The sequence below is a fragment of the Hypanus sabinus genome, chromosome 9 (assembly GCF_030144855.1).
Source record: "Hypanus sabinus isolate sHypSab1 chromosome 9, sHypSab1.hap1, whole genome shotgun sequence".
Taxonomy (NCBI): domain Eukaryota; kingdom Metazoa; phylum Chordata; class Chondrichthyes; order Myliobatiformes; family Dasyatidae; genus Hypanus; species Hypanus sabinus.
This window is the reverse complement of record NC_082714.1, coordinates 30,299,076-30,320,629: the sequence shown is the minus strand read 5'-3', so window position 1 is coordinate 30,320,629 and position 21,554 is coordinate 30,299,076. Positions and strand designations below refer to the sequence as shown.

The 21,554-nt window shown below is 38.2% G+C and overlaps 1 protein-coding gene across 1 annotated transcript; it reads left to right on the top strand.

The window, feature by feature from the left end:
* The first annotated feature begins 15 nt into the window (after positions 1–15).
* LOC132399233 (lysine-rich nucleolar protein 1-like) lies at positions 16–19,982 on the top strand. The gene is made up of 5 exons (XM_059979411.1): positions 16–117; positions 10,325–11,513; positions 11,731–11,814; positions 13,910–14,002; positions 17,981–19,982. Exons 2-5 carry the CDS (start codon positions 10,326–10,328, stop codon positions 18,299–18,301), a joined length of 1,686 nt encoding a protein of 561 aa, XP_059835394.1. The 5' UTR covers positions 16–117; position 10,325; the 3' UTR covers positions 18,302–19,982.
* The last annotated feature ends 1,572 nt before the right edge of the window (positions 19,983–21,554 follow it).

The window sequence follows — 21,554 nt, the reverse complement described above, 5'->3', positions numbered from 1 at the left end:
TGCGCGCGAGTGGAAGGGCCGAGCTTTCATTACCGGGTTATCCGACACCGTTGTCCTACACGTGTGTGGGGGTTCAAAGCAAGGCCTGCGCTTGTCTTCCCTCACTTGTTGCAACAGGTGAGAATCATTTAATGTTCACCATGTCAGGGAAAATTTTCAACTGATTAATTTCTCTAGCTGCCAAGTAAATTGTTATCAATTAGTTACAGGGAAGTTGGAACTGACAGAGGAATGGCTTCAGGCTGCAGTTTAAGAAGCAACTGCATTGTATTAAAATTTCATTCTTTTCCACACTGGCTTTTAATTATAATGCTTAGAATAATATTTATTTTTTTACTGTAATGATTGTTGTGCCCCATTCCTCATAGAGTGGTTTTTGCAACAAAGCAGTGAAATAGGATTAAATGGATGAATTTATAAAGAAATGTGAAAAATTTAGCCCCGTTTCAAAGGTACAGTTAAAATGTGCAATGTAATTGAAAATTAAAATATTTTCAATATTTAGTTTAGTTTATGAATATAATAATTTGCATAATTGCAGTTCATATACACCTCACCATTGGAAACTTAAAGCTACTTCTGGAATTTATATTAAGTTGATAATTGTGTGTACACTCCTATTTCTGTATCGCTGTTGATTTTACGAATGATGCCACTGACATATAGAAACTAGAAAATAGCATATGGTTCCATGCCACAGCGACTTTAACAGATAGTCAAACTGGCTGAGAAATTTGATCATATTGTACATGATTGAAGTCCTACATGATACAATTTCTATTTTTAAAAAAATCAGAACCTGCAGCTTGGGCGAAGAGTCTGTAATGTTCTTCTCTGAGGTCCTCTATGTATGTCTTTTTCTTGGATGATCCCTCAGGATCAAGGATTGCTTTCTTCTGCTCCAGTTTTGTGAGTATTGAAGTGACTGATAAGGCCACTGTGGGAACTGCAGACTTTCCCCACAAATGAGACAAGGTGCGTGACAGGTCAAATGAATAATTTTGAGATGGTTACGCTCCTTTTTTGTTTTTATCTCATTGCAAGGACTTGAGGTCCTCAGTACCATCATAAATGCCCGTTCTCCACATCAGAGGCAAAGAATTCTCAATGTCAATTTAGCTGCTGTATTTTTTTCCAAGTTGCCTTTGCATCTTGAATCTTGAATCCTTAAATCTTTTCTTCTGTCCACCTAGTGATCAATTCCCATGGAAGGTGTCGGGGTAGAGTATAGTTTTAAGGTGCTTGGATGTAGGTATAGAGAGGATGTCCGGGGTAAGTTTTTCAAACAGAGAGGGGTGGGTGCGTGGAATGCACTGCCAGTGGCGGTGGAGGAGGCACCGTCTCTTTTGAGAGACTCATTTTTAATAAGTGTGTGGAGTGTAGAAAAATAGAGAGCTATGTGGTAGGGAATTTATAGGCACTTTCTAGAGTAGATTACATGGTCGGCACAATGTTGGCCATAGGCCCTGTAATGTGCTATAGATGCCTATGTTCTCTGTTCTATTGAGTCTGATTTTGGTCATATCTTGTCAAATAATTAAGTGTAATTGGGGCTTCAATTATGGGATGTTGGCCGGAATGATGCTGACATTGGTTTACTTATTCTTTCAATGAATTTTTCAGAGATATTGGTGTACCTTTCCTGTAGGTAGTCCAGGCTACAGAAGAATATGGCAAGGAAGAGATCAGTGCTCCCCAATGACGTGCAATAACTAGAACACAATGGGCTACTTGGATTTCCATTCGCACTGGAATAGCCTTTGCCATCCATGACCCACATTTGGAGAAGCAGAACTTAGCAGCACTTCTGAGGCCTGTTTCTGCAATAATGTAAGCAGAATGGTCTTGGGCAGGTCTATGCCTGACATTGAGAACACAATTTGGGTATATGTCCCCTTAACTTTTTTTTCTCATTGGCTCTCCTAGTTTGGCACTCGCAGCATATCTTGGCCCACCACAATTCAACATTCTAACATGTTGAATAATTCCTGATCCTCGTTCTTGAATAAAACCAACAATCATTTGGCACATTTATGATTTGGAGTGTGACAGCTTAAAAAGTTAAAAGTAAATTTATTATCAAAGTACATACAGGTGCAAGAAAAAGTTGTGAACCTTTTGCAATTATGTGGTTTTCTGCATTAATTACTCAGAAAGTGTGGTCTAATCTTCATCCATGTCACAATAATAGACAAACACAATGTGTGTAATCTAACAACACACAAGCAATTGTACTTTTCATGTCTTTATTGAACACATTGTTTAATCATTCACAGCCCTGGCTGGAAAAAATATCAGAGCTGTTGTATTTAATAACCGCTAGAACATCCTTTAGCAGGAATAACCACCACTAAGTGTTTCTTGTAGCTGCTGATCAGACTTGCATAATGCCAAGGAGGAATTTTAGACCATTCCTCCATAAAAACTGCATCAGTTCATTAAAATTTCTGGGATACCTTGAATGAACAAACCTCTTCAGGACATGCCACAGCATCTCAGTTGGATTAAGGTCTGGGCTCTGACTTGGCCATTCCAAAACATGAATTTTTTCTGTTTAATCCATTCTGTTGTTGATTTACTCTTGTGTTTTGGATGATTGTCTTGTTGCATCATCCAACTTCTGTTAAGCTTCAGGTGATGGACCACTACCCTGACGCTTTTTTAAAATGTCTTGATACAATTTTGGATTAATTGTTCTCTCAATGATTGCAAGTTATCCAGGCCCTGAGGCAGCAAAGCAGCCCCAAACCACGATGCTCCACCGTGCTTTTTCCTCCAAACATAGTGATGTACATTTCTGTTAAAAGTTAAACTTTTGTGTCATCTCTCCACAGAAGATTGTCCTAGAAGCTTTGTAGAGCATCCAGGTGGTCTTTTGTAAACTTCATCATGCAGCAAATATTTTTTGGACAGCAGTGGTTTCCTCCATGATGTCCTTTGACGACCATTCTTGTTCAGTGTTTTTTTTATAGTGGACTCATGAACAGAACTTGAACATGTTCTAGGGATTTTTGCAGGTCTTTTGCTGGTACCCTTGGGTTCTTTTTCACTTCCTTCAGCATTGCACATTGTGTTCTTGGTGTGATCTTTGCAGGACTCCCACTCCAAGGGAGAGTAGCAACAGTATTGAACTTCCTCAATTTGTAAACAATTTCTCCTATTGTGGACTGATGAATACTCAGGACTTTAGAAATGCTTTTGTAGCCTTTTCCAGATTCACGTATCTCTACAATTCTTCTAAGGTCCTCTGAAAGTTGTTTTGATTGAGGCATGCTGCATGTAAGCTTATCTTTCTTGAGAAGAGCAGGCTCTGTCAGTAAGCTGACTTTGTGTGTCTTGTTTTTATAGGGCAGGGCACTGCTACAACCCACACATCCAATCTCATCTCATTGATTGGAACACCTGACTCCAAATAGCTTTTGTTGAAGGCATTACCCCAGAGGTTCACATACTTTTTTGAACCTGGACTGTGATTATTTAAATGGTGTACTGTACACAGTATTGATAAGAGGTATAATTGTTCGTCTGTTATTTGTTTAGGCAGATGTGTTTGCCTAATATTGTGACTTAGGTGAAGATCAGAGTAATTAATGCAGAAAACCAGGTTCACCAACTTTTTCTTGCAACTTGTATACCATATATGAACATGAGATTAATTTTCTTGCAAACATTCACAGGAAAAAAAAATAGAACTTTACAAAAAACAATATGTAAACAAAGATTGATAAACACCAATGTGCAAAAGACAAATTGTGCAAATAAAAATATTGCCGACAATATGAGCTGTAAGGTGTTCTTAACAGTGAATCTCTAGATCAGAACTTCATTCACCTTCTCAGACCTTGATGGCTACAGGGTAAACCTACCCCTTAGTAGTGATGACAAGAGGACATGGCCTGGATGGTGCTGTTTTGTTGTGCAGAGGTCCATGTAAATGTGCTCAATGCTGAGGAAGGCTTTGCCCATGATGGACTGGACTGTATCCACTACTTTCTGTAGCCCTTTCTGTTCCTAGGCATTAGTGCTTTCATACCAGCCTAGATGTGACCCAACCACTTAAAATACTCCCCACTGTGCATTGACATTTCACCTTCAACGCAATTTATAATTCATAGAAATGTTCTTTATAATGATTTCTAATGGCTAATTTCCCTGTTTCTTCAGAATCAGGTTAATTATCACTTTGTTACATGACATGGAATTTTAAATACGAGAGATCATGTAGATGTTTCAAACCTTACACACATAAAATACTGAAGGAACTGAGCAAGTCAGGCAGCATCTGTGGAGGGGAATAACAGCTGATCGCAAACACAAAATCTGCAGCTGCTGGAAATCCAAGCAACACACACAAAATGCTGGAGGAACTCAGCAGGTCAGGCAGCATGTATGGAAAAGAATAAGCAGTTGACATTTTGGGCCGAGGCCCTTCATCAAGACTGAGAGGGAAGGGTGGAGATTCCTGAATTAAAAGGTGGGGCAAGGGAAAAGAGGCTGGCTAGAAGGGGATAGGTGAAGCCAGATGGGAGAAGTCAAGGGCTGGAGAGGAATGAATCTTATAGGAGAGGATAGAAGAAAGGGAAGGAGGAGGGGACCCACAGGGAAGTACTAGGCAAGTGAGGAAAAAGTAAAAGGTTAGAGTGTGGAATGTGGGGGGGGGGGGGGTGGATTTGTTCACTGGAAGAAGAAATTGAAGAAGATGGAGTTAAGGTGTTGTACCCTCCAGTCTGAGTGTGGCCTTATCTTGACACAAGAAGAGGCCATGAATCGACATGTCAGAATGAGAATCGGAATTAAAATGATCGGTTTGTAGTGGATGGTGTAGAGATGCTTGACGAGACAGCCCCCTAATTTACTACTGGTCTCACCAATGTAGAGGAGGCCACATTGGGAGCACTGGACACAGTAGTTGACCCCAGTAGATTTGCAAGTGAAGTGTTGCCTCAACTGGAAGGACTGTTTGGGGCCCTGAATGGAGGTGAAGGAGAATTTGTTTGGGCAGGTGTAGTACTTGGGCCACTAGCATGTATAAGTGCTGTGAGGGAGATTAGTAGGGAGGAACAAATGGGCAAGGGAATCGCGGATGAAGTGATGTCTGTGGAAAGATTGTTTATTGGTAATGTGTCTTTAGAGATGGCGGAAATTGCAAAGGGTAATGTGTTGGATGTGGAGGATGATGTGGTGGTAGGTTAAGAATAACAGTTGATATCTCAGGCCAAGACCCTACATCAGGACTGGAAAGGAAGGTAGTAGAAGCCAGAATCGTCGTGAAATTCGTTGTTTTATGGCAGTGGTACAGTGCAAGTCTTAAAATTATTATAAATTACATAATAAATAGAGCAACAGGAGAAAGGAATAGTGAGGACAATGTTCATTAGTTCATGGACTGTTTAGAATTATGATTGCAGAGTGGAAGAAGCTTTTTCTGAATTGTTGACTGTGGATCATCAGGCTCCTGTACCTCCACCTTGATAGTGGTAACAAGATGAGGGCACATTTTGGATGGTGAGAGTCCTTAGTGATGGACGCCACCATCTTGAGTTCTCTCCCCTTAAAGATTCTTTCGATGGTGGGGGAGATTGTGCCCCGTGATAGAGCTGGCTGAATCTGCAACCTTCTGCAGCCTGTTTTGATCCTGTGCATTGATTGATACTTTACTGATCCCAAAGGAAATTACAATGTCAAAGTAGCATTGTGAGTGCACAGATATATAAATATTATAAGTAAAAAGAATAAAAAATCTCGAGCAGTGTAACAGGAAGAGGATCATCACTTCCCCAGCTAAAAGTTGATTAATTTTAGAGCCTAATGGCCGAGGCAACACAGTTGTCTTAGTCTATTGCTGAAAGTGCTCCTCTGTTCAGCTAAGGTGGCATGCAGAGGATGAAAAACGTTGTCCAAAACTGTCAGGATTTGCTGTAGGATCCTTTCTTCTACACAGCCTCCAGTGTATCCAGTTTGACTCCTACAACAGAGCCAGCCTTTCTAATCAGTTTATTTAGCCTGTGGGAACACACATGTTGATGACAATGCCCCAGCATACCACTGCAGAGAAGATTGTACTTGTGACAACAGACTAGTAGAACATGTGAAGAAGAGGCCTGCATACTCCAAAGGACCTCGGTCTCCTCAGGAAGTAGAGGTGACTGGCCCTTCTTGTACACAGCCTCTGTGTTGGTGCTGCACTCAAATCTGTCATCCAGGTGTATCCCCAGGTGCTTGTAGGTCCTCACCATATCCACGTCCTCACCACCAATAGTAACAGTGAACAGTTCAGGCTTAGTCTTCCTAAAGTCCATCACCATCTCCTTTGTCTTACTGATGTTGAGCTGCAGTTGATTCAGCTTCCGCCATTTGACAAAGTCCTCCACCAGTGCCCTGTATTCATCCTGATAGAGAGCCTCCATACCAGGGTGCAAATGCTCTCCAACTAGAAATTTGTAAGAATATTTGGTGAGATAGTTCAAAGTAAATTTATTAGCAAAATACGTGTGTGTCACCATATATAACCCTCAGATTTCTTCATAATTGCACTTGTGTGCTGGACTCAGGACAGGTTCTCCAAAATAATAACACTGAAGAATTTAAAGTTGCCAACACTCTGCACCTCTGATGAGGACTTGCTCATGGACCTCTGGTTTTCTTCTTTTGAAGTCAATAATCAGCTCCTTGGTCTTAATGATATTGAGTAAGAGGTTGTTATGGCACCACTCAGCCAGATTTTCAATCTCCCTCCTATATGCTGATTCATCACTATCTTTGATTTGGCCTGCGACAGTGGTGTTGACAGCAAACTTGAATATGGCTTTGGGGATGTGCTTTGCTACACAGTCATAAGTGTAAGGCGAGTGGAGCAAGGGGTTAAGCACACAGCGTTGTGTACACCTGTGCTGATGGTGATTGTGGAGGAGATGTTGCCAGTCCAACTGACTGGGGTCTGCAAGTGAGGAAATCGGTGATCCAATTGCACATGGAGGTATTGAGACCCTAGATGTAGAAGCTTAGTTTTGAGGGATAATGATATTGAATGCTGAGCTGTAGTTGATCAAGAACATCCTGGTGTATGCATCTGCTGTGGACCTTTTGCTTCAGTATGCAAAGTGGAGTGGGTCTAAGTTGCTTTTCAGACAGGAGTCAATATGTTTTATCGCCAGTCTCTCAAAACACTTCATCGCTGTAGATGTAACTTACTAGATGATAGTCATTGAGGCCTCTCCAGAGAACGCAACTCAAGTTTGTCAATCCTCCTTACAGCATTTGCCCTCTAATTCAGGTAGCATCTCAGTAAACCTCTTCTGCACGCCATTCAAAATCTCCCATCCATCATATAGTGTGTGACCAGAATTAAATGCAATACTACATATGTGGCCTAACCACAGTTTCATAAAGCTGCAAATGAGTGATAACTCAAATAGCAGAGAATAAACACCATAGAGGTAATAATTTTCAGGGCTGTGGGAAAGTGTTACTAATTGGATGACTGACAGCAGGTCTGAATGGATTCTTGTGCTGCTCCTGTGATTAGGAGAATAGTTTTGTATGTAGGTAATTATTAACATGAACACTGCTGAAAAATGGTAGCCTCAAAGTGACCTATGACTTTATGCACTTTTACAGAGTCTTTTTCCTTTAACTTTGAGGTGATTCTAATAGCATACCTTTTCTGTTCATGCTTAATATTATTTAATATAATTATTACTTCACTTTTGTACTGGTTTCCAAACATTTCGGATTTTGCTCTATGCATTTCTGAATACTGATACAAACAACACACACAAAATGCTGGTGGGTCTCAGAAGGGTCTCAGCCCGAAACGTCGACAGTGCTTCTCCTTATAGATGCTGCCTGGCCTGCTGTGTTCCACCAGCATTTTGTGTGTGTTTGAATTTTCAGCATCTCCTGATTTCCTCAAGTTTGCTCTCTGAATGCTAATGGTGGGTTTCACATTCTTTGGCATTTTTAAAGTTTTCTGTGCAGAAAACCAGTATGTGAATAATCAACGTTTCTGCTAATGAATTAGGATTTGGTTACAATTATCTGCTCCACTTTTATTTGTTCATTGAGAAACTTGGCAAATGGCCAGCTCAAAATCAAATTAAGGAATTTTCTCACATGTTCACCTTCTTTAAGTTAACAGCTATAGACCCCATTATACTTCAGCAGCTTGTAGTGTTAATTTACGTTGAGATACACTTACCAATTCCAGGCTCCAAACAGTCTTTCCAGATGAGGCAACACTTCACCTGTGAATCTGCTGGGGTCATCTGTTGTGTACGGTGCTCTTGATAAGGCCTCCTCTACATTGGTAAGACATGTCCTAAATTGGGGGACTGCTCGTCAAGCTCCTCCGCACTGTCTGCCACAAGTAGAACTTCCTGGTGGCCAAACATTTTAATTTCAATTACCATTCTGATGTGTCAATCCATGGCCTCCTTTTATGCCAAAATGAGGCCACCCTCAGGGTGGAGGAGCAACACCTTATATTCCTTCTGGGTACCCTCCAGCCTGTTGATATGAGTATTGATTTCTCCTTCTATTGAACAGATCCACCTCCCCCCTTCATCTATTCCCCACTCTAACCTTTCACTTTTTCTCACTTGCCTATTACTTCCCCTGGGTCCTCTCCTCCTTCCCTTCTTCCTATTGTCACTCACCTCTTCCATAAGATTCCTTTTTCTTCAGCTCTTGACCTTTCCCACTCACTTGGCTTCACCTATCACCTTCCAGCTAGCCACTTTCCCCTCCCTCATCATTTTATTCAGGCTTCTTCCCCCCCCCCCCCCCCCCCCCCCAACCTTCCTTCGCAGTCCTGAAGAAGGGTCTCAGTGCAGAACGTTGACTTTGTACTCTCTTACTCTCTTCCATAGATACTGCCTGTCCTGCTAAGATCCTCCAGCATTTTGTCTGTGTTGATAACTAGTCCAGCTCTTTCACTGTCTTTAGAAATCTCTTATAATCACCAGAAGAGCTGATGTGAATATTTGTTCATTGGTTCAGCTTTTATGTAGTATAAAATTACCTTTCTTTTTTCAAAAATCCAGCATAACGGAATGCTTTAGAGAAAGGCTATTTATTTTGTCCTGGCCAACTTGAGATTAAGAAAAACAAATCCAGTTTGGCTGCAAAATAATGTTGCAGCTGGATGAAACCCCATTTAGACTACACTTGGAATATTGTACTCAGTATTCCAAGTGTGGTCTGCCCAGAGGAGGGTGTGTAAGCTTTAGAGTGAATGCAGAGATTTACAAGGTGCTGCCTAGATAGGAGAGCATGTCTTAAGTGGATAGGTTGAGCGAGCTACAGCCTTTCTCTTTGGAGCAGAGGATCATAGGTGACTTAGTAGAGGTGTACAAGATGTTAAGAGTCACAGATTGAGTGGACATCCAAAAGACTTTTCCTAGGGCAGAAGTGGCTAATTCAAGGGGGCATAATTTTAAGGTGATTAGAGGAATGTATAGAGAGGACATCAGAGGTTAGTTTTTTTTTACACAGAGAAAGATGGATGCGTGGAAAGCACTGCCACAGGTGGAGTGGAGCCAGAGATATTAAAGACATTTAAGAGACACTTAGATAGGGACATAGATGATATAAAATTGGAAGGCTATGTGGGAGAGAAGGGTTAGGTTAATTTTGGAATAGGTTTAATGGTTAGTACAACCTGAGCTGTGCTACATGTTCTGTATTCTACATTCATTCTGGTAACTCGTCTGAAACCCTTCCAAGGCTTTGAAATGCAGTTGACTTAAACTGCATGTATGAATGAAGTTGAGCCATTGATTATAACTTCTCATAACTTCTTCATGTTCTTTTGTGGCTCTTATTTATGTTCATTTTACCTGCTTTCTTATTTTGTCTAATATTTGCAAATGTTTCTGTGAGTTTAATCCCACAGCTCCTTTATTTGTTGAACTATGCATTAGATATTGCCTGACAATTTTGTGCCACCTTATACTTCTAATAATGCTGAAAGAAAGACATCAATAAAATGCTTTTTATGTCCTTGAAAAATATTTCAAGTATTTAATAAAATGTATTTTAAGTATCAAAATGTAGTAATTTTAACATACTGGTGTCTTGATTAAATCAAATGAAATAAGTTTTAACTCCAGCATATTCCAAAATAACAGTTCATTATGAAGTCAGATATTTTTTGAAAAATGTAAATAAAATGAATTTGCTTAAACACAGAAGATGAAATATTTGTGATCCTGAAATTGTTGAAAGCTTTTTGTAGCAGCCTACTGAATATATGGAATGTGAGAATGTGTGTCTGAAATTATCAAGTTAACCAATTGGAACATTAATGTATTTTATTTTTTTTCAGAATGCACGAACGTGACATTGAGGCTAATCGGTCAAAGTCAGTAAAGAACAAAAAACAAATTGAATTAAATGTAACTGACACTCAGAGAAAAGAATTCAGTGAGAAACATAAATCTGAAAGGAAGAAAAAGAAAAAGCATAAAGTGAAAACTATCCTAAATGAGGCAAATGAATCGGAACTAGCTTTGTACCCTGAAGGGTGCAGTGATATAAAGTCAGTTAAGAAGAAGAAAAGCAAATCTAAAAGGGCGAGCACTATAGAAGAAGATCAAGAATCCAAGATTGAGAAAAAATTGACAAAGAAACAGAATCCACCAGAAGGAGAAGTTCAGGAGGACGTATATGGTGGTTTAAAAAAGAAAAAGAAAAAGAAAAAAAAGTGTAAACCAGATGATTCTGACTCACAGAACATTTCTGAAGAGAGTAATAGAAAAATATGTGAGGATGAAGCAAGCAGAGTTCAGAATGAAGCCAAACATGTTAAGAGTATGAGCAAAGATGGTGTCAAATGTGTCAGTGTGGAAGAAGGCTTAGCTAAAGGTATCAAAACATCGGATGGTACTGCAGATGAATTGACCGGTGAACCTTCTGTTGCTGATGCCAAAATTATGAAGAGAAAGAAGAAGCGATCTCATATGGAGAATATTGAAACACATGTAAGTGAAAAATCACCAATGAAGCAAAAAAAAGACAAACATTCTAGTGAACTCAAAACTGGGAATGACCAATTCAGCCAAGAAGATGTGAGAAAGCAAGAAGATAATCAAAAGGTGGACAACCATAACAATGAGACAGACAAAAAATTCTCAAAAAAGAAGAAGAAAGAAAAGCTTCATTCCAAAAGGCAACTATTGGAACCGGAAGAGTCACACAATGAACATTCATCAATGGAAAATGAGAGGAACAAATTGGAACAAATTGAAAATGTCAGTGAATGCAGTTCAAAATCTAAAAAGAAAAAAAGGAAAAGATCCATTACTGCTGAAGGAGAAGAAATTGAAAAAAATGATAAAGAAAGAAATAAATGTGACAAAACTAGTAATATTTGCAAATCCCAACACTCCCCTTCAAAGAGGACAAAAGAGGACAAGCAGGAAGCAGCATTAGATGTTCTTAAGGAATCTATAAAAAATAAAAAGAAAATTAAAAAGGGAAAGAAAGACGCCTCACCTGGGACCCAAGCTTTTAAAGTAACGCAAATTAATTTTCATGTTGCTTAAACTGTAAGGAATTTGTTTTGCCATGTTTTGCTGTTGAACCATGAAGCCATGACCTTCTCAAGCAGCAGTTCTATTTGAAAGCAGCTTAACAGTAATTTGTGTTTTTTTATATAGAATTATTTTTATTTGTACTTTTTGTATATGGATGTGTGATAAAGTGAAATGTTGCTGAATTTTGTTATTTCAGGTAAAAACAGAGCAATGCGACAGTGATGATTTGCAGATTATATCTGAAAGAAAAGGAAATTTATTTGAAGTGGCAATAGACAAGGTACACAAATGCATTGAACACCTGTTCATTGTAGGAAACAGGCAGAACAGGCTACATAGGCAACAGCATGACTGTATAGGCCTATGATTCATTTTCAGTCCTTCTATATAAACTCAATAGATGGCAATAAAAAAGAAGAATTGATATTTTATTATTAGGAGAAAAGTTATACACAGAAGATGGGCTTCTAATTATAGTTTCCAGTCAACAAAGTATTATATTTGAAAGTCAAAATATTTTGGGTGAGCATCAGTCTCAGTAGATCAGGCAACATGTGGAAAGAACAACAGAGTTAATGTTTTAGATTGATGACCTTTCGTCAGAGCTGAGGTCATTGACCTGAAACTTTTAACTTTTGTTTCTTGCTCTGTTAGATGCAGCCTGACCTGCTGAGAATTTCCAGCTTTTTCTATTTATAGGTATCTAATATTTCATTTCAGTTGAAAGTATTCTATTGCCAATTTAGCTGCAGTTTTCCTCCAACTGCTTGTTTTAAAATGAGAAGTTATAACTGGCTATATCATCACTATTCAATATGATCCAGTTTATCTTTGATGAAACACTCTTTAGGTAGCAATTTGGACTCAGAACCTTGGTTGGTTCTTTTCTTTAAATAAGGCCAAATGAAGCATTTTGGATACTTCAGACTGAAATCATATGCACACAGGGCATCAAAATTGAGGTCTTTTTGAATGTTTGGCCTAATTACTCATTGGATAAAGCTTCAAAGTATTACCTATGAATTTAATGTATAAATTACCATGCAAGGAAAAGAACTGTTAAGTGTGTAGCAATGTATTTTAGAAATTACTGTTATTTTTCTAGATTGAAATCATCGCAGTGATGGCCATCCAAGATTGTGTACTTCCTTGAAATGAGTTGGCAAGCCTTATAAACAGAACTACGGGGTGGGAAGTATTGCCACCAGGAAGCACTTGTTGCTTCTTTTCGGAAGAAGAGAGGAAAACAAGAATTGATGGTAGAATGAAAAGGAAATTGCATTTATGTAATGGAACATGGGAAAATAAGGGGAGACTTGATAGAGGTATACAAAATTGTGTGTGGTATAGATAAGGTAAATGCATGCAGTTTTTTTCCACTGAGGTTAGGTGTTACTACAACTGGAGGTCATAGGTTAAAGGTGAAGGATGAGATATATAAGGGCAGCCTGAGGGGTAACTTCACTTACGAGGTGGTGTGTATGTGAAACGAGCTGCCAGCAGAAGTACTGGAAGCAGGTTCATTTGCAACATTTAAGAGAGGTTTGGCTAGGTACCTGGCTGCTCCTTTAACCATTATTTGTTTTCACTTCAATATGTTGTTGTTCAATAATATGAAAAAAGTAGGACATCCATCCATTGTCCAACCTGCCAATCATTGGGAATATTTTGTCAAGGCTCCTGAATGTGATATCCGACCGAGATTTGAATGTATTTTTAATAATCAGTTAATCATTTATGAAGGGTGTTATTCATAGTTTGCTTTTGGATTGAGGCAGAGAAAGAAAGTGCCACAGAAACAGCATCTGGGCATAGTCATCCCAGGATTGTCTGTAAACCAAGAGTTTGCTTATGGACGTCTTCTAAAAGAGGATTGCATAATTTGGTCACATTCTCTAACTAGATAATCTCCAATACCTTGGAACTGGTAATATGATTCCTTTACTTGAGAACCAGAATATGAATTTTATTTTCTAACTCCGAAACTATTTCCACATTTCTCAATAGCATTTCTGTGTGGATTCAGCTAGAAATTTGTCCCTGGTCATATACATTAAGTGTCCAATATGATTATACTCCCGTTTCTAAAATTTTACAAGTTACTGAAGCAGAGGTCAATTGGCTGCCACTGCATTTACAAAATGAGGCCCAGGATAGAATCCTTAAAATGTTCTTCTTGCCACACAAGTTTTACCTTTAAAGGCAATGTTTACCTTTGAAGTTAGCATTCTTTAAAACATTGAAAGTAATGCTAACGTCAAAATACAGGTTGAAGTCTAGGTTATCACCCTTCTAAAACCATGTTTATATTCTTATTTGCATAATTTGCAAATGTGAAATGGATATTTTATTAAATTTTATATTTTTTATTTTAGGCTAGACGGAAGGCTTTGCAAGAAGAAATTGATCGAGAATCTGGTAAAACAGATACTCCTGAACCAAGATCTTCTTTTGAAACTAAACCATTAGTAAGTAATTTACCAATTTACAGATAATTTTATGGATTGCTAAAAGAAATTGGGATTGCTAAAAGAATAGGGATGAATGCAGGAAGTTAACAGATAGTTGTGAAAACGAACTTCAGGTTAACAATTAGACAATATTTTAAATGCCCCTCTGATTCCTCAGTTTTGAAAGATTCTGCAGTGCTTGATAGTTACAGCAAAATGCCTCCCAATCGACAGTTAACAAAATTAGTTGTTAGCTTGCAATAATTTTAAGTTTTGTCCTACTTGCTCTTATAATATTTGGGAAAAAAATGTAGGTACACATTAAATTTTTTGATGCTTTAATTGGCTACAGATTGAATATTTTATGTTAACTGCTTACTGAATGAAGAAATGGTTTTCTTAATATATTCAAATATATTTTTTTAAAGTAAGTTCACCTTTTAGTGAAATTTATAAATTATAAACCATAATTCAGTTTGTGACTATTAAATCAACTTCATACAATAATACATTTGTCACGTACTTGCTACTTACTATTAAAGGTCAATGAAATTATCTTGGCCAAATGATCCTTTTTCTTGATTTGGCATGGGATCATCAACAATCCCATTCAGTGCTAATTTTAAATTTTAAATCCAGGAGATAGGATGGTTACTATAGGAAATGGTAAGTTGTAACATTGGTTCAGTAATAATTTTGTATTGCATTAATGCAGATCAGCTTTATTATTAACTCTTGAATATGGAAATGCTGAACCCAGTTATTTGCTGGTGATAACTAGAAATTAGTGTGTCTGCCACCCATAATATTCCCTTCCTGATATTTGGCTAATACTTCAGCATCCATTTAGCACTGGCAGCCAAAGACGAACTTCAACTTGAGAAGTCTAAAATATGTGTTTATGTCAACGTGAGCTAAATTTTTTTCACTTTGATCACAGAATTTCAACCAAAAGTAAATTTTCATCGGGAGAAAATAGAATGCTCAAACTATTTGTGTTTTCTCAACACCTGATGTATAATATTGATAGAGGTAGAGGTGGAGTAGTTACAGAGGGGGAGTTTTAAGAGGTCAGTTTGACAGTTTGCAATAGAAGAAAAAGAAAAATGTTGAAGCTATTGAATGTGTAAAGAACCAAACCAGTAGAAAAATTACATAGAGCATCAAATTTATCCTACTTTCTTATGACAGTCATTTCATCTTTATTATTATTGTATTCTTTGTATGCCATCAATGAAGAAATAGATATTCATTATGCTCTTTTGTCTTTGGCTCAATATACATTTTAATAGGAAGAGGTTTTATTATTTTATGGGACATGGGATCACTGGGGTAATTCCAGCATTTATTGTGCATCTCTAAATATCCTGTATTGACAAGCCATTTAAAAGTCAAACATGTCAGTTAACAAGTACAGTATAATTTCTCTGGTTCACACCTGCTAATCAGAACCTTGAATTTGAACTGCTGAACTGTGGATTTGCACAACTGCTATTGTTTATCCAGCTGATCTGTGAGCAGAGACACTTTTTAAAATTACATTGGTGTGGATGATATTTCTCTGGCTGACACTTCAGGAAACAGAGGTCACCATTTAAAAATAAGGTTTCAGCAATTCAGGATAGCATTGACAAGAAATTTCTCCATGCAGAAGGAAGAGATTTGTGTGGAAGAGATCTGTGGAGGCTCATTCACTGAGTATATTCAAGACTGAGAATGATTGCATTTTAGATATCAAAAATCCAAGGATCTGTGGTTTATGTGCACACAAGTCATACAACCATGATCTCATTGGAGAGTGGAGCAGTCAATATGGGCCAACATGGCCTAGTATTGCTTTTAATCCTATTACTTTTATTTTTATACCCCACAGCAGTAGGTAATAGAATCTGTTCCTGAGTACTAAAGCTGCCAATATGAGAAGGATTTTTACACTTTTGGAGTAGAACTAGTTGGAATCTGCATTATAGGTAAGACTTTATTGATAGTAGAGCATAGGAGACCCAAAAATCCACTTAAATAAGTTTTGTTCCCACAAAGATAACCTGGGCCTTTGCCACAGCGAGCTCATTCCATGACAACTCTCCTGCATTTATCCTGTTAGTGGCTGCCTGAACTTGTCCTTGCTACATAGTCACATCTGCTTGGAATGTATGCATTAGAGACCCAAGCTACTAGATGCTTGTGCCTCTTCGCCCAATAAACTACTGGCACTTTACAGTGGCCATACCATAGATCAAATCCATTATATTTTGTCTGTTTCTAGTTTTGAACATTAAATTGGTGAGGATACCTTAAGCCTAATGGAATAGATTTACAATATGGTGCAAAAGTATTAGGCACCCTAGATTTTTTTATATAACTTTTGTTTTAGATGTTTATTTTTTGTCTTCTGCATTTAGTGTGTCAGTAGAAAATAGCTAACTTGAGATGTCCAAACATTCATTCTCCAAAAAATTAAATGTTCGAGAATTTTTTGTATTTTGTTAAAGAAAGTAAATGTTAAATAATAGTCCAATCCCAACAAGAGAAAATCTGCAGATGCTGGAAATCCAAGCAACACACACAAAATGCTATAGGAACAGAGTAGGCCAGGCAGCATCTATGAAAAAGAGTAAACAGTTGATGTTTTGGGCCAAGACCCTTCATCAGTCCTGATAAAACTTGATTTCTTTGTGCCTATATAGCCCAGTGCATGATTAAACAAAGATAACAAATGGATGCTAATGATCAATGACACAAGGACCTGAATGAACTAAACTGATTGGAACAGAAATGGGTGAAGAAGGAATCAACCTGGGCGAAGAACAACCAAACTAAAAGCTGTGGGTGTGGCAGATGTGGCATTTTAACATCAGTTCTTACACCTTGGCGAGAGTGAGCATTGCAACAAACACAAGGTGGCCATCCTGCATCAGAAAGGTCTCTCCCAAGCAGAAATTTTGCAGCAGACAGGAGTTTCAAAGTGTGCTGTCCACACTATTCTGAAGAAGCACAAAGTAATGGGCAAGGTTGAGGGCCAAAAACACAGTGGGCGGCCACAGAAACTAAGTGCAGCAGACGAAAGATACATCAAACTGATATCCCTTCTAAATCAGAAGTTGTCCTGTACTTTTATTAGCTGTGAACTCACAGAAACAACTGGAACTCAAGTACACCCCTCTACAGTCCAGAGAAGTCTTGTCAGAAGTGATCTTTATGGAAGAGTTACTGGCAAAAAGCCATTCCTGTAAAGTGGAAACAAAGCCAAGAGACTCATCGATGCACAAAAATACAAAGACTGGATCACTGAACCATGCTGCAAGTGCTCTGGACTGACAAGACAAAATTTGAAATTTTGGCTCAAGCAAGAGGCATTTTGTTCACAGAAGAGCTGGAGAGTGCTACATGGCTGAGTGTCTGCAGCTAACAGTGAAGCATGGTGAAGGTTCCCTGCAGGCTTGGGGCTGAGAATTAATTGAATGCTCAATGCTGAGAAGTGCAAGCATATTCTCATCCATTTCCCAATACAATCACAGAGGCATCTGATCGGTGCAACTTCATTCTGCAGCAGGACAATGAAGCCGGTCACATGACCAAGGTCATAAAGAACTATCTTCAACTAAAAGAAGATGAAGAAGTTCGGCAGCAGATGGTCTGGCTTCCACAGAGCCCTGATCTCAACATCATTGTCTGGGATTACCTAGAGACAGAAGCGAGACGGCCAAAGTGTGCAGAAAACTAGGGCAGGTTCTCCGAGATGCTTGCAAAAACTTACCAGCAGATTTTCTTGTAAAACGAGCAAAGGGCGGTCACACCAAATATTGATATGATTTAGTTTTTTGCTATTTACTGCTCTTTAAAGTAAATTTTTAATATTTAAACACCTTTCATTATTTTGAAAGCAAATTAGCTTTACAGATTTTTTTTTACATTTGTCTAAGAATTTTGCTCAGTACTGTATATATTTGGGATAATACAGGATTCTCAATTTTCACTATTTTCCCCCCACTGTAGAGCACCGGTACACAATGGGACACAGCCACGTTTGAAAGTGTGGATCAGAAAAACAAATTTTTGAGACTTATGGGTGGATTTAAATCTTCTAATCAAACTCAATCAACTGGACATGCTTATGGAAAACCGAACATGGCATTTAACAAGCAAGAAGAAAAAAAACATAACAGTATTCTGCAAAGGGAATTTGATAAAGCATTGAACCTTCGTCAAAATCGAGGAATTGGCCTGGGCTTCCAAGCTTCTCCTGATCCTGCTAAAACAAAAACATTTTTTATAGATAAGCACGCCACCAACTCGAAGAAGTTTGACTTAGACTAAAGGTATCAGTGCAGGTTTGTTTCAAAACATAAAATATTGTATAGTTCATTCATTTTTGAAGAATATTTTGCTCTCTTTCAAGGTGGTTATTTTCCTGTACAGTAAGGAGTACATTGTATTACAGTATTGTTTAGTTCTTTGCTTTGTTCAAACCAAAGCTGTTTAATTGTAGTTCGATCTGATTCAGGTTGGCATAGTTTTTTTTTCCATATTTGTTCTTACAATTAAAGTTAGGCTAGTTTATTTTCTGATCATGAATATTTTATCTGGACATTAATCATAAAGCATAAATGCAGCCTAATTTAATGTAGTTTATGATTTATTACAAATTTTGTAGCCTGCATAAAAAGACAGTTTGTCATTGTAATGAAAAGAAAGCAAAATCAATAATAGAATTAATGAGTATTTTGCAGTAGATAAATATCCAGTCCAAATAGTTTATGACAATTGCCTGTATATGAGCACCAGAATTTGAATTCTTAATTAATTAAAAGTAAACTTGTATAATAATTTCCCAAACTAGTCTTTCTTCTCTAGTCAATTGTTCTAAAAAAAACCTAGAAAAGGGATTCAGCAGGAGTAGGCCATTCAGTATGATCATGGCTGATCATCCAACTCAGAACCCTGTACCTGCTTTCTCTCCATACCCCCTGATCCCTTTAGCTACAAGGGCCATATCTAACTTCCTCTTAAGTATAGCCAATGAACCGGCCTCAACTGTTTCCTGTGGCAAAGAATTCCACAGATTCACCACTGTCTGTGTGAAGAAGTTTTTCGTCATCTCGGTCCTAAAAGGCTTCCCCTTTATCCTTAAACTGTGACCCCTCGTTCTGGACTTACCCAACATCGGAAACAATCTTCCTGCATCTAGCCTGTCCAATCCCTTCAGAATTTTATATGTTTCAATAAGATCCCCCCTCAATCTTCTAAATTCCAGTGAGTGTATCAAGTGGTTGATCAATGCAACCAAACTGACAGTGCTAAATTGTATGCATAAAGGATTCCTGAATTATGTACGATGCAGTATTGGTTTGGACAACACTATTGGAGGCTGTCTGTTTGAGAATCCCTCTCATCTTCATTATTGACTGCAGTCTCCTCAACTTTGATTCTTGCTCTGAAACTTAGAAACCACTTGGAGTCACTAATAAGTTCTTAAATGTTAACTTGCTTAATGTGTAGACAAGTGCAGTGGTGGTGCCTCAATAATACTGCCAGCCTGCACTCAATAACCATTTCTTAAGCCCCATCACTACTCACCTATTCTCTTTTGTTCTTTGATATTTGAATAATCAGTTGGTACTTTGCAGTTCAGCTAAATATGGCTGATAAGACCAAAGCCCATTGTAATATTCACTGGAAAGTGCGCTGAACATTTGAAATATCGCTGGCTTAAGTAGAACAGTGAAAATACTATGACTTAATTTTTGGCTTTGCTCCCATTTGTTGGAGTTTTCCCTACACAGATGAAGATGGTTATCAAGGAGGTTAATCATCCCAGCCCAGGATATTGCTGTATGAGTTCTTCAGAACAGGATCATAATCCAGGCAATCTTCCTCTGCTTTATATTGATTTTACTATCATTTGAAGAATGAAGGGGGAATCTCTTTGGAAAGGAAAGGAGAAGATGCCAGAATAAGAAGGTGGAGGGATGGGATGGAGTATAAGTGGAGAGGTGATAGGGGAAGGTGACAGTGGAGGTTGGGGGGGGGGGGGAGGGGGGTGAACCTGGAAGGTGATAGCTGAAGAAGGAGGAACCTGATTGGAAAGTGGATCATGGGAGAAAGGGAAGGAGAAGGGGGGCCAGAGGGAGGTAATAGGCATATGAGGAGAAACAGAGTAAGAGAGGAAATGTTTGGCCTTACTTTATTGTTGAAACTCCTTATACAACAGCTTCTCTACTGCACCAGGTCAAGAATGTGTTTTCCCTGCAAGAGCATCTTGAGATGGTAAATAAATCGCAGCCTTGTCAGTAATATTTAGTAATTCCCATAAACATGCAATTCTTCTTCATTTCTGACCAATGTACACTGCTTTTCTCCCAACACCACATGGTTGCCATGTTCCAGCTTAATAGACTTTTTAAAACTTGCCTTTTAGTATTCATCTCAAATTCCATATTTTAGCCATTCACCCTATCTGAGTTTATCCTTTGGTCTAAACTTCTCGAAAGACTACAGACATCTGAATTACATGGCAGATGAGGGATATGAACAGAAGGTGGGAAGCTGATTGAGGCCACAATCGATTTAGTCATGATCTTATTTGAGGAGTCAATGGAGGAACTAACTTCTTTAGTTTTCATATCCTATTTGACTCCATGCCATGATCTAATCTCCTGTATACAGCATGATTGATGTATTTAAATCGAGAAGTATTAGTATTAGTATTAGTGACCCTTTTCTTTAGTACTATAACCATATTATGTGATTTCCAATAGAGTACTTCTAATATAAAAATGATGTTAAAAATTCATTTTAATTCTAACTGGATTGGTAAAAAGGTCCACTTTTAAAAAGTTAACAGGTAATCACACTCCTTTTCTTTGACTATCATGAGACTCAATACCAGGATTTGGGCTACTGCCCAAAATAATGTAATTGAAAAATTTAGGCTAATATGTCCAAGATTTCTTTACTGTATAATTAGAAGGCTCTCCCTCTCTTTTACAAGCCCACTTCCCCGGTAGCAATTTGTCTTGTACTCACTTTGACTGTGTCTGTTGAGACATTCAGCTGAGCAGCCTCAGCTAAGTCCATTACTTTCATTGCGCACTCACAAACTAGGGTGTGTGATTTCTGTCAAAATCATTATCTCCAGTGGTGATACTGAACTGTTACTCTTCAATCTTTTGCACTTGCTTGCTTCTGATGGTGGCTTTTCACACTGTTTTATTGCATTTTCCCCATAATAGATTGAGCTGCTACATCTGAGAGTTATAGATTACAGGTTTAAGATTATACATTTTCTTTCCTACTCCTCTTCTACCAAACTATAATTGAGCACTTGGTTAACCTTTTATTATGCTTTATGTATTTTATAATTAAATATAATTCTCTGAAGTTGTATAAGCTTTTTTTTCCTGTACCATCTTGAATCCAGTATGCACTTTCTACTTTTGTCATACGAGGTTAAAACATTGGACCCATCGTCTTTCTTGGATACAGTTTTTCTGTTTAGGCCTGCACCACCCAATTGCACTCAACTGACTAATTATCCGACTAATCCATCTGTGTTTGGAATGTGGGAGGA

What these genes read in the sequence shown, in the direction of transcription:
- LOC132399233 (XM_059979411.1), top strand. Translation starts at nt 10,326, where the DNA reads ATGCACGAACGTGACATTGAGGCTAATCGGTCAAAGTCAGTAAAGAAC. An exon ending in TTGAAGTGGCAATAGACAAG is followed by an intron (nt 11,815 to 13,909) that starts GTACACAAATGC and finishes TTTTTATTTTAG; the next exon opens with GCTAGACGGAAGGCTTTGCA. An exon ending in CTTTTGAAACTAAACCATTA is followed by an intron (nt 14,003 to 17,980) that starts GTAAGTAATTTA and finishes CCCCCACTGTAG; the next exon opens with AGCACCGGTACACAATGGGA.